Source organism: Elaeis guineensis, chromosome 1 (genome assembly GCF_000442705.2).
Source record: "Elaeis guineensis isolate ETL-2024a chromosome 1, EG11, whole genome shotgun sequence".
Classification (NCBI taxonomy): Eukaryota; Viridiplantae; Streptophyta; class Magnoliopsida; order Arecales; family Arecaceae; genus Elaeis; species Elaeis guineensis.
The window spans coordinates 129,172,157-129,185,051 of NC_025993.2; the positions used below are offsets into that span (position 1 = coordinate 129,172,157).

At 33.1% G+C, this 12,895-nt stretch overlaps 1 protein-coding gene across 1 annotated transcript; it reads right to left on the reverse strand.

Moving 5' to 3' along the window:
- Positions 1-8,987: 8,987 nt before the first annotated feature.
- LOC105061305 (TPD1 protein homolog 1) lies at positions 8,988-9,858 on the reverse strand. The gene is made up of 2 exons (XM_010945315.4): positions 9,707-9,858; positions 8,988-9,625 (listed from the first exon to the last, which is right to left on the reverse strand). The coding sequence occupies exons 1-2, from the start codon at positions 9,762-9,764 to the stop codon at positions 9,312-9,314; spliced, it is 372 nt and encodes a 123-aa protein (XP_010943617.1). The 5' UTR covers positions 9,765-9,858; the 3' UTR covers positions 8,988-9,311.
- Between the last annotated feature and the right edge of the window lie 3,037 nt (positions 9,859-12,895).

Consider the following 12,895-nt stretch of genomic DNA (forward strand, 5'->3'; position numbering starts at 1 on the left):
GCTCTCAATAAAGTTTTAAGCAATGGTAATCACTCATAGAATTATTTTGAGAAAAATTATTGAATAACATTTTCCCCCCTCCTCCAAACTTGCTCAATGCATGTTTTGTTTTATTACAGTAATCCAGCAAAGTAAGCTTTTTCAACCTTTTTTCTTATTTAAATGGGCTCGATGAACTAGCATAGCTACTATTGAAAATAGATAAACTTAATTGTGCATGGATCATAGAGTCAAAGTTTGATATTTTTTAGAATCAAAGGATGCTATTCGTTGGTCAAAGAGTCTTTTGTGTTTTCAAGAGTCCTTATTTTAAGAGGGAGCATCTGAATTAGTAACCAAATTAATATTATCTTGTTATTAGCAATAAAATTTAGTATTTCCTATAAAATTCACTTAGAATTCTTCTCCATACATAAAATCAAAGTGTTGTTTATAAATATGGCTCTTGATATTTTCTATAGAAGGTAGTTGAAGGGTTGTAAAATCTTCTATATAAAGAGATGTACTTGAGCCATTTTGTATCAAGAGAGTTGAAGAAATTTTAAATAAAGTTAAAGTTCTCTTCTTCTAATAGGTCTACTCTCTTCATCTCTTGTATGTGAAATACTACAATACTCCTCTCCTCCACTATCTATCATAACAAAGTGGTATTAGAGCTATGGCTAATGTAGGGGGGCCTTCACACTTAGCTCTTCCTCGTCTCACCAACAGCAACTATGAGAATCAGAATATTCAAATAAAGGTATTGCTTGGATCTCAAGATATTTGGCTCATAGTCGAAAGAGGCTACGAAGAAGTCAAAGATAGAAATACTCTCACAGCACCACAACGAGAGGTTTCGTAGGACTTGAGAAAGAAAAATAAAAAGACTCTATACTTAATCTACCAAGTAGCAAATGAGTTGACTTTTGAAAAGCTTGTAGCAGCCACCACCTCCAAAGAAGCATGGGAGATTCTCCAAAATGCATATAAAAGAATTGAGAAAGTGAAGAATATTCACCTTCAAACCCTTAGAGGTGAATTTGAAGCCCTACAAATGAAGGAGTTGTAATCCATCTTGGATTTCTTTACAAGAGTCTTGACTATTGTCAATCATTTGCGAAGGAACGGCAAGATCTTGAGTGATACACTAGTAGAGAAAATTCTATACTCATTAGATGCTAAGTTTGACTATATCATAGTCACTATCGAAGAATCGAAGGACTTGGAGGCCATGATAATTGATGAATTCATGGGTTCCTTACAACCTCATGAACAAAGGCTTAATAAGAGAAGAAAGAGCTTTTGGAGCAAGCTTTTCAATTTAAGTTCACTCGAAAGGAGGAAAAAGAAGACTCTAAGAATGAAAAGAGTCAAAGAGGCAGAGGATGAGATCATGGTCAATGGAGAGGCCGTGGATGAGGCCATGGACATGGAGGCTACAATAACAAAATGGAGAAGCCAAAGTCCAAAAGGAGGGCATGGACAAGGAGGCTTATCTAGATGCTGAAGGTATGATAATTCTAAAGTTTATTATTTTATTTGCAAAAATTTAATCATTATACTTCGAATTATTGGTATAATGATGCTAATCAAATTGAAAAGAAGGCTCATTATGCAAAGAAAAAAGAAGAATATGATGATATCTTATTGCTAGCTTGAAAAGAAGATGACACCAATGAGTCAAATATATAGTATTTGGATACCAGTGTAAGCAATCACATGTGTGGCTATAAGAACATATTCATGGAGTTGGACAAATTGGTGAATGGGCATGTATCTTTTGGTGACTCCTTCAAAGTAGATAAGAAGGGTAAAGATAAAATCTTTATTCAATTAAAGGATGGAAGTCACAAATTTATTTCTAATGTTTATTACATATCTGAAATGGTAATAATAATTTAAGTTTGGGGCACCTTTCGGAGAAAGAATATGGTGCGCATATGGAAGACAAAAGTATACTTTTGAGAGATCAAAAGAATAATTTGATATTCCATATTGAAATGATAATAAAATAGAATGTTCACTATAAGAAAATAGTGATTTTACGATTGATTTTGCAATCAAATTTTTTGGTTGAAATTTACGATCAATTTTGCAATCAAATTTTTTTGCAATCGATTATTAAAAAATTAATATAGCAATTGAAAATATTGATTGCAAAATCGTTTGAAAAATTAAAATTTTATGATTGATAATAAAAAAATTAATATAGCAACCAAAAAAATCAATTGCAAAATTAAAATTTTACGATTGATTGTACAACCAAAAACCTAAATATAAAAATAAATTTATAAAATATTGATTTTTTAGAGATTTACTATCATAAATTTGATTGTAATAATTTTTAATTATTTAATTTAATTTTTAAATAATTAGTGATAAATTTTTTGATTGTAAAATGAATTTATTATTTTACAACCAAAAAATCAGCTGCAAGCTTTTATTTTTTTATTTTTATTAAAAATTTTGCAATCAAAAACTTGGTTGCAAAATTTTTGACTTATGTTTTAATCTATAGATAAGTTTGCGATCGATTTTTTAATCATAAATTTTTTTTAATATTTTACAACCAAAAAATTGATGGTAAAATATTTTAATTATTTTTTAATTTACATATATATTTATGATCATTTTTTGATTGTAAAATATTAAAAAATTTATGATCAAAAAATTGATCATGAAATACTTGAATTATTTTTTTAATCTATAAATAAGTTTGCAATTAATTTTTTGATTATAATTTTTTTAATATTTTAGAATCAAAAAATTGATCATAAAATATTTTAATTATTTTTTAATTTAAATATATTTATGATCAATTTTTTGGTTCCAAAATATTAAAAAAATTTATGACCAAAAAATTGATCACAAAATACTTGAATTATTTTTTTAATCTATAAATAATTTTATGATCAATTTTTTTATCATAAAATTAATATTTTACAATCAAAAAATTGATCATAAACTTATTTATAGATTAAAAAAATAACTCAATAATTTTATGATCAATTTTTTTGTCACAAATTTTTTTAATATTTTTACAACCAAAAAATCGATCTCAAATGTATTTTGCAATTGAATATAATTTTTTTTATTTTTTTCTGAATATGATATAATTTTAAAATTTAAAAACTATCTTTATTATTCATTATCTAAATAATTATTATTAGAGTATCGTTACAAAAGATTGTCTCAATTCGGTAGCCCTAGCTATGTCGATCAATAAAATTTAATTTCAACGGCTACAAACACCGCATGATGATCTGACAAATAAAAATCACTGATGGATCTAAAATTTATAACGATAATCTCGATAATATTTATAGCATACTATCAAAATTTTACTTCAATTAGATATCATTATCATAGTCAATTTAGTACAAGATGATTTATATCGTTAAATGAAAAATGAGTGATCAAAAGGTCAAACAGCATCCAATTATAAGATAATTTTTTAGATAAATAATCTTTGCTACTATTTAATCATTTTATGATGGTGATCGTAAAATTCAAACCGCATATATACGAACCATCCATATTTAGTAGATTTTTAAAAAATATAAGTATAATTACTTAAGGACTTTAAGAATGAGTATCAAGAGATATATAGTTTTAGATGGTTTATATACATGCGGTTTGAATTTTATGATCACCACCATATAAATAATCAAGATAGTAGTAAAGATCATTTATCTAAAAAATTATCTTATAATCGGATACCGTTTGACCTTTTGATCACTCATTTTTATTTAACGATCTAAATCATCCTATGCTAAATTGATCATAATAATTATGTCTGATTAAAGTAAAATTTTGATAGTATGTTATAAATATTATCACAATCATCTTTATAATTTTTTGGATCCATCGATGGTCTCTATATATCAGATCATTATGCGGTTGTTCATAGCCATCGAAATCAAATTTTACTGATCAACATAGCTAAGACTATTGAATCAAGGTGATCTTTTGTAACAATACTCTAACGATAATTATTTAGATAATGAACGGTGAAGATAAATTTTAAAATTATACCATATTCAGATAAAAATAGGTAAAAAATTATTTTTGATTGTAAAATATATTTGCGACTAATTTTTTGATTGCAAAATATTAAAAAAATTTTATGACCAAAAAATTGATTGTAAAATTTTTAAATTATTTTTTAAAATTTATAAATAAGTTTGTGACTGATTTTTTGATCGTAAGATATTAATTTTGTGACTAAAAAATTGATCATAAAATTATTTATAGATTAAAAAAATAATTCAAGTATTTTGCATTGGATTTTTTGGACATAATTTTTTTAATATTTTGTAACCAAAAAATTGATCATAAAAATAATTAAAATATTTTATGATCAATTTTTTGATTGTAAATTTTAAAAAATTTTACAATCAAAAAATCGATCATAAACTTATTTATACATTAAAAAATAAGTCAAGAATTTTGTGACTAATTTTTCAATCATAAAATTTATTATTTATGAATTATTAAAAAATTTATGATCAAAAAATTGATCATAAAATTTTTAAATCATTTTTTAATTTATAAGTTTGTGATCGATTTTTTAGTTATAAAATATTAATTTTACAATCGAAAAATCAGTCGTAAAATTTTTGAGTTATTTTTATGCTATAACTAAGTTTGTGACCAATTGTTCAGTCGTAAATTTTTTTTAATATTTTATAACCAAAAAATTGATCATAAATTTAAATTTTGAAAAAAAATTAATTGGTGCTATTGATTTCTTCTTTATAACCCGCCTTCTTCCCCTCCTTTCCCCGGCCTTTTCCCCTCTTCTCCTCTCCGACGCCTGAAGCCCTTGTTCCCCTCTCTAGCGACCGCTCGCGATGGCCTCCCCTCGCCGGCCTGCCCGTGATGGCACCCCCTCCCATCCCCGATGACCGTCCATGATGGCCTCCCCTCTCTTCCAACCTCCCCTAGTTTTCCCACCTGCGACGGCCCCCTCTCCCCTCCTTGACGATCGCTCGTGATGGCCTCCCTTGTTGGCCTGCTTGTGACAGTCCCCCTCCCCTCCCCTCCCCAGCACCCGAACTCCCTCTTCTCCTCGTTGGCCCACCCACAATGGCCTGCCCACCTCTCGCCGGCCTGCCCGCGACGGCCTCCCCTCGCCTATCCCCTGCGACAGCCTCCCATTCCCTCCACCCTCCTCTCACCGGCCCGCCCACGACTGCCCCCTCTCCCCTCTTCGATGACTACCCGTGACGACCTCCCCTTACCGGCCCGCCTGCGACGGCCTCCCTCGTCGGCCCACCTGCGACAGTGCCCCCTCCTCTCCTTGGTGCTCGAACCTCCTCTTCCCCTCTCCAACCCGCCCACGATGGCCCACCCTTCCCTCTCCAGCGATCGTCTGCAATGGCCTCCCCTCATCAGCCTGCCCGTGATGGCCCCCCTCCCCTTCCCGACGATCGCTCGTGATGACCTCCCCTCACTGACCCACCCGCGATGGCCCCCTCCCTTCCGACCTTCCACATCGACCCACCCACGATGATCCCCCTCTCCTTTCCGATGACCGCCCACGACAGCCTCCCCTCATCGTGAGCTACGAGAAATGGACGGAAAATACCCTTGGTGAACCTCAAAAAACCGAGGGAAATCGATCGCTGGTCCACACTTCGCTCCATGGACTGCACCAATTGAATTTTATTTTAAATAATAATATATAAAATAAAATATATAAAAAATAAAAATAATATTAAAAGATATAAAATTAAAAAATATAAAATTAAAAAATATAAAATTAAAATTTTTGTGATCGATTTATAAAATTAAAATATTATAAAAATAAATTATGATTGATTTTGTAAAATTTAAAAATAATTAGTGATCAATTTTGTGATTGATTTTATAAATAAAAAGATATTTTAATAAAATTAACGATCGATTTGATGATCGATAAATTAATTAAAAAAATAAAAATAACTAGCGATCGATATAAAAAATTTTAAAAATAATTAGTGATTGACTTTGTGATCAATTTATTAATAAAAAATATTTTAATAAATTTAGCAATCAATTTTATTATCAATTTTATTAATAAAATAAATTCAAAAATAATCAATGATTGATTTTATTAATAAAAAATATTTTAATAAAATTAGTGATCGATTTTGTGACTGAAATATTAATTTAAAAAAACTAAAAATAATTAGCAATCAATTTTATGATTGATTTTATTAATAAAAAATTTAAAAGTAACTAGCAATTGATTTTGCGATCGATTTATTAATAAAAGATATTTTAATAAATTTAGCAATTGATTTTATGATCGATTTTAGCAACCAATTTTGTAATCAATTTTAAAAAATAAAATATTATAAAACTTAAATTATTTTTTTATTTTTTGGTTGTAAAATTTTGCGATTGATTTAAATCGATCGCAAAGTTTTGCAATCAGGATTTTTACAATCGATTAAAATCGATTGTAAAATAAATTAGCAATCAATTTTTATTATTTTGCAACTAATTTTTTGATCGCTAAATTCTTGTTTTTTTGAAGTGGTTCGTGCTTAACATTAAATATGTCAATGCTAAATATTTGAATGCAAGTTTAAAGAACAGTTCATGGCTTTGGCACTTGAGGTTTGGGTATCAATATTTTGGTTGCCTCAAGCAACCATCAAGCAAGAAGATGGTGCAGAGCTTACCGCATATTGATTCTCTAGGATAATTTTGTGAAGGGTGTGTTCTTAGCAAGCAACTAAGAAAAATTTTTCCAAAGAAGCCTCCTATCATGCAAAGAAGCCATTTGAACTCATCCATACCAATATAAACAGGCTAATATCTCCAGCATTCTTTGGAGAGCACTGTTATTTTCTAATATTTATTGATGATTTTAGTAGAAAAACTTGGGTATACTTTTTGAAGAAAAAATTTGAAATATTTTCTACATTCAAGAAGTTTAAAGCAATGGTGAAAAAAGAATGTAGCTACTATATCAAGGCCTTGCAATCCGATCGTGGAGGCAAATTCACATCCAAAGAGTTTGAATATTTTTATGAGGAGCATGGCATTTAGCGACTCTTGATGGCACCTTATTCTCGCAATAAAATGGCATGGTGGAGAGAAAGAATCGTATCTTTCTTGACATGGTTCGAAGCATGCTAAAAATGAAGGACATGCCGAAGGAATTCTAGGTAGAGGCTGTAAACTATGCAGTCTACTTGCTTAATTGATATCTTATAAAAAGTCTAGAGGACATTACTTCATAAGAGGTATGGAGTAGAAGATGACCTAGTGTGTCTTATTTGAAGTTTTTTGGGAGTATCATCTATGCTCATACCCTGGACCAAAGAAGAATGAAGTTTGAAGATAACAGAGAAAAGTTTATCTTCATCGACTATGATACTCGATCTAAAACTTACAAGTTCTTTGATCCAAAAACTAAAAGAATTTATGTTAGTAGATGTATGGAGTTCTATGAAGATGACATGAGGAGTTAGCAATCAAATAAAGAGCTATTTTATGAAGAGGAGGAAGAAGAAGAAAAGAAATTAAAGATGAATTTTGAAGTTTCTTCACCATCTTTATCTTCATATTTAAGAGTATTGCCTTCTTTGGATGATGGTCCAATGTAAAGAAAAATAAGGAGTTTGCAAGAGCTATATGAGGTAACAAACGAACTTAACCTTATTTGTCTTTTGACTAATAATGAAAATATTTCTTTTGAAGAAGTAATATAAGATAAGATTTGGAAAGCCAACATAGATAAGGAGATCAAAGTAATAAAGAAGAATGATATTTGGGAACTTACTACTCTCTCTGAAGACCATAAAACCATAGGTGTCAAATAAATTTACAAGAAGAAGAAGAATGTTCAAGGATATATAGAAAAGTATAAAGTAAGATTGGTAACCAAAGACTACAAGCAACAAGCCAGTATCGAGGTATTAGTAAAGAATCTGATCTATCATGAAAGGAGCAAGCATGTCGATATCCATTTTTATTTTATAAGAGAGCATGTAAAGAGGAAGAATGTAGAATTAACTTATGTGGAGACTCATGATCAAGTTAATTAGCGATATCTTCACCAAGCCACTTGCAATGGATCCCTTCCAAAGGCTCAAGAATTTTCTTGAAATGAAAGATGGAAGACAATTAAGTTTAAAAGTGGTGTTGGAAATAGATAAATTTAATTGTATTTGATACTTTCTAGAATCAAAGGATGATATTGGCTGGTCAAAGTGTTTTTTGTGTTTCCAAAAGTCTCTATTTTAAAAGAGAGCGTTGGAATAGTAAACCAAATTAAAATTATTTTATTATTAGCAATGATCTTTAGTATTTCTTATGAAATTCACTTAAAATTCCTCTTTATATATAAAATGAAAGTATTACTTATAAATATGGTTCTTAGTATTTTGTGTAGAAGGTGGTCGAAGGATTGTAAAATCTTCTATATAAAAAGATATACTTGAGCCATTTTGTATCAAGAGAATTGAAAGAATTTCAAATAAAATTAAAGTTCTTTGCTTCTAATAGATTTACTTTCTTCATCTCTTATGTAAGAAATACTACAATACTCGTCTCCTTCACTATCTACTATATCTACTGCATTGATAGATAGAGTTGATGAAGTTCGAAGCAGTTTGATGGCCGGTGATTCAAACAACAGAGTATTTCTTTGTTCATGATGGAGATCAAGATTGTAGAGATTATCGTCTGTATCAATTACCTAGCTAAGAATTGATGGTTGTCGTTTGTCACCTTCCATGTGGCATAGGGGTAATAACCAAGAACAAATCAGAGCACCTTTCCTCTGGCATGACAGAGTGATCTAGAAAGCTGAAATATTTATGGCTATTATATATTTAAAGCTCATTTTGCAGATTTAGCACATCTCTTACTTTCTAATTTGCTCCTAACCTCAAAAAATAATTATCCAACTTCTAGGAGATGCTGATATCTTCATAAGTTACTTCTAAGATGAAAACAAAAGTTTTTTTATCTAAACAAGAAAAAGAGAGAGAAAAGAGGGACAGAAGAACACAAAACTGAAGGGCCTGTTCAATCTTCATAAATGTTCTATCAGAATTGGGGAAAAGGTAGATGTAGACCAAGAAAAAGGCATAAACCTCGAGCGAAGGAAAGAAAAGACGCTGATTATATAGGAGTTTCCAGGTTGACATCCCACAATAATAGAAGGAACTTTTAGAAGATTGTTGGACTTTTAGCTGCCATTTTCCTTGGAGTAGACAGCTGACAAACATGAAACATAATAGAACAAGCTTCCAGTCTGTTACAGTAGAACCAAAAGAGCAAAACAAAGTCACAGAACTTAGCATCTGCCTTCTGATCTTTATTAACACTTAACAGTGAACATGAGAGCTGACCACAGGGAAATCCTGAGGTGTCATCCACGCATACTTGAACTTAATGCGAGCCCCTTTAGGGATCGGCTGGCCCTCTCCGACAACACAGCGCTCGGCATCCACCGGTTTGATGGCCCGGGGATCCACTGGCTCGACGCTGCTGAGGCCATAGCACTGCACAAAAACCTTGGATTGAGCGCACTCACATTTGTTGCTCACTGTCACCTCATACTCTGGCTTCCCCTCAACAACATCACCAGTCCTCGCCTGATCGATGGCTATCTCCGAGACACTGCATGGCGCTCCCAGGCCTGCATTGACCGCAATCACGTTAGAGGATCAAATCAAATCAAACAGAGCCTTGTTTGAAAGAGAAGAAAAAATTTGTTTGCCTCCATTTATGATAGAAAGAAGAAGAATAGCTAAGAAGATGCTAAGGGTCGCTCCCATATCTTCAGCTCTGAGAGAGTCTTGTGACTATCATTGTCTCTTTTTGGGGAAGTTGGAGCCCGGCCTCATTCATAGGGGAAACAGAAAGGACGACTAACGGGTCGGATCGGCTGGCATCATGCATGATCCGCATGTTGGAATTGATAGCCACATAAAAAAATAGGAAATAAAGAAAAATTGTTTTGACCGGACCCGTGTGTTAGGGCAGTGGGTCAGAGACTTAACATCCAACTTTAATCCAACTGGAAATGTATTAAATTGTATTGGTTTATATGCATGTATAATTTAGATCTCGTAAGAATATTAAGTCTGATGCTAGGTTTTGTAATTTTTTTTTTTTTGCTTTTGGTTTTTTGGTGCGTTGTGTTTTGTTTTTTGAATGGTATGTCCCACTTGCAAATATATAGTAGCTTATTTTTTCGAAAATGGATAAACAGGTTTAGTCATCCCGGGCTTGTGTCGACCATATTTCAGACCTAGGCATTTGAATGAATTTGAATACCGCATTGATCCATAAAACTGTGTTTGTGATCTAAATTCATTGGGTTCGTCTGGACGTAGTGAATCCATACTTCTTAATTAGCTCTAGGGTCAAGGATGTATCATTAACACGAAAGAGATATTCACAATCCTTCGCAAGAAACCACTATTGGATCATAAGCGGCTCGCTTTAAGGTCAGTGCCGTTGACTGATAGAGCTCGGAATGCTTTGAGATCAATGCGGGGGCTGATCCAACGATGGCGTCGTCCGAAGGATGGTGAATCCTTCTTTCGTACGGAAGATGCAACCCGGTACGTCGCTGCATTAGTTCTTCTCCAGCAGGATTGACATTTGACTATTACCCAGTGCGCTTGTGTGCGAATTAATAAACATCTGTCGAATTAGACTTGATCCAACTCCTTTTCTTGCGTTTTTGGCGCCGTGACCACGGGGAGCCTCTGATTAGGTCAGAGCTCTGGAGCAAGTTTTGGCCTTTCTTTTGGAGTTTTGTGACCCCCCTTTTGGAATATCGTGATGGTTTTCGTTTTCTAGTGGCTGAAGGTCTTTGTTTGTGTTATAATTAAGCGACGGTGGTTCATGCATGATGGTACCACTGAGTGCTCCATGGCTGGGCACCTCCCAAGGAGTCACATGGCATGTGGGGAAGGTATGGCTGTCGTGTCTTGGATTTTGATAACCTAAAGAGATGCTAGCGGGAATGATAGTGGAAAGGGATGGAAGAAGATGAGAGTTTGATGTGAACCATTATATTAATACAACGGTAGTTTAAGTTGCAGCATGTTCGCCGTTGCAACGCAATAACATATTGTTATATGGGGAAAAAAAACAAACAGTAATTTTTCTTCTTTTAATTATCTTATGAGTGCATTTTAACGGTTTATAAAGGCAAAATGGTGATACCATGGTTGTCTTGTAACTGAATCATATCATTTTCAAATATTGTGGATATATATATATATATTTTTTGGTAGAGACGGATGGTCATACCAATCTGGTATAAAAGCAGCCTAAGTGGTCAAGATACATAAGATCTCGTGGGGCTGACAGGCAGACATCTCCTGCCTTCAAATCCAGTCTTTCGAATACTCTGTCACAAAGATAGCTACTCAATCTGCCATGCTGTTCACATGCAAATTTCAAATCAACCAATCCGCAAATCTTGGGAGCTGTAGCAGCCCCTCTTGCCATATGAAAAATGTAATTATTTCTGCATACCAAACGACAGCCTACACAGCATTACATAAAATTAATACAATATTCTTTAAGACGGTTGCTAGTGTATCCTTTGTGTAAACGAAAGATTCATCTTTTCTCTCACTAATCGATCATTGCTTTGAGATCTATGCAAGCAGATGAATCATAGAGTTTGGAAGATCTATGCAGTACGTAATCGAATGGTAAATCCATGCGAAGGAAGACGGACACTTCTTTCATGTGAAAAATACAACCTAGCCCTAGTAAAATATATCAGATAACAGTGATCCCCCTTGTGTTGGCCTCACCAAATCCTTTGCCTAGTAGTCTTTTAGAAGCCAAAAGCATCTAATAGTATTGGTTTTATCAAAATTTTGCCCCTTATATCTAGTTATCCTATGGTCTACCATCATGGATCAAATGACAAATTATAACTACTATAGTCAGGGGCTCGGATGGCTCGGATGGATGGGATGAGCTGGTCTTTACGTCCATCTTGATGAGGTATTATCCATTTTGACCTATAGCACGTCAAGATACCATCTTGGGCCACATAGTTTTATCCTATGTAAAAGGCACCTTGTTAGAGGAGAGAAAGTTTCGATCTCATATAAGCCAAAGTCTTTCTGGGCTCATAATTGATGTGGATTAAAAGAACTGTCCTCCCATAATAGTAGCTCCCCCGGTCAAGGAAGACTTTATGTGCATAGATAGGAGCGATCCTTCCTCTAGTACCAATATTATAGTCAGGGGCTCGAATGGCTCGGATAGATCAGATGGGCTAGTTTTTACACCCATATTGATTAGATATTGTTTGCTTTGACCTCTAATATGTCAAGATGTCGTTTTGGGCCGCACGATTTTCTCCTATATAAAAGGTGTCTCATTGGGGGAGAGAAGATCTCGATCTCATATAAGCTAGTCTCCCTTGACACATAACCAATATGTAACTAAAGATATCATCCTCCCATAATAATAGGATAAATTACGACGGCATCCTGCAACTTTTTGTATTTTATACTTAAACCCTCAAGGTTCTAATTTTTCTAATTAGACCCCAAAACTTAGATTTCTGTTGCAATATGAACCCAAAAATTATATAAACGAGATACATACATTGAGTGAGAAGAGGAAGCAAACATATATGCTCCTTTTCAAATAGATAAATCTTATTTAATCTCAACTTTCACAATCCAATCATGATCTATCTAATATTTTTTATTTCTTCATTGAGGTAGTCTAATCTCATGAGCAAACTCATTTCATTCAAAAAAAAAGAAAGAATACCTCATGAGCCATTCATTTGAGGGTTAATGGCGAGAGGTTGAATTAAGAATCTCATGCATATTTAAATATGATACCAAAGCTTTGAAAATCATGTAGTTCATTTGTGATACCCAAACCCAACCTAAACCTAGAGCAAGAATCTTAAAGT

Excerpts from the sequence above, each read along its gene's own strand:
- LOC105061305 (XM_010945315.4), bottom strand. The coding sequence starts at position 9,764 with ATGGGAGCGACCCTTAGCATCTTCTTAGCTATTCTTCTTCTTTCTATC. Across the intron at positions 9,626-9,706 it reads TCTTTCTATCATAAATGGAG|GCCTGGGAGCGCCATGCAGT; the intron begins GCAAACAAATTT and ends CGGTCAATGCAG.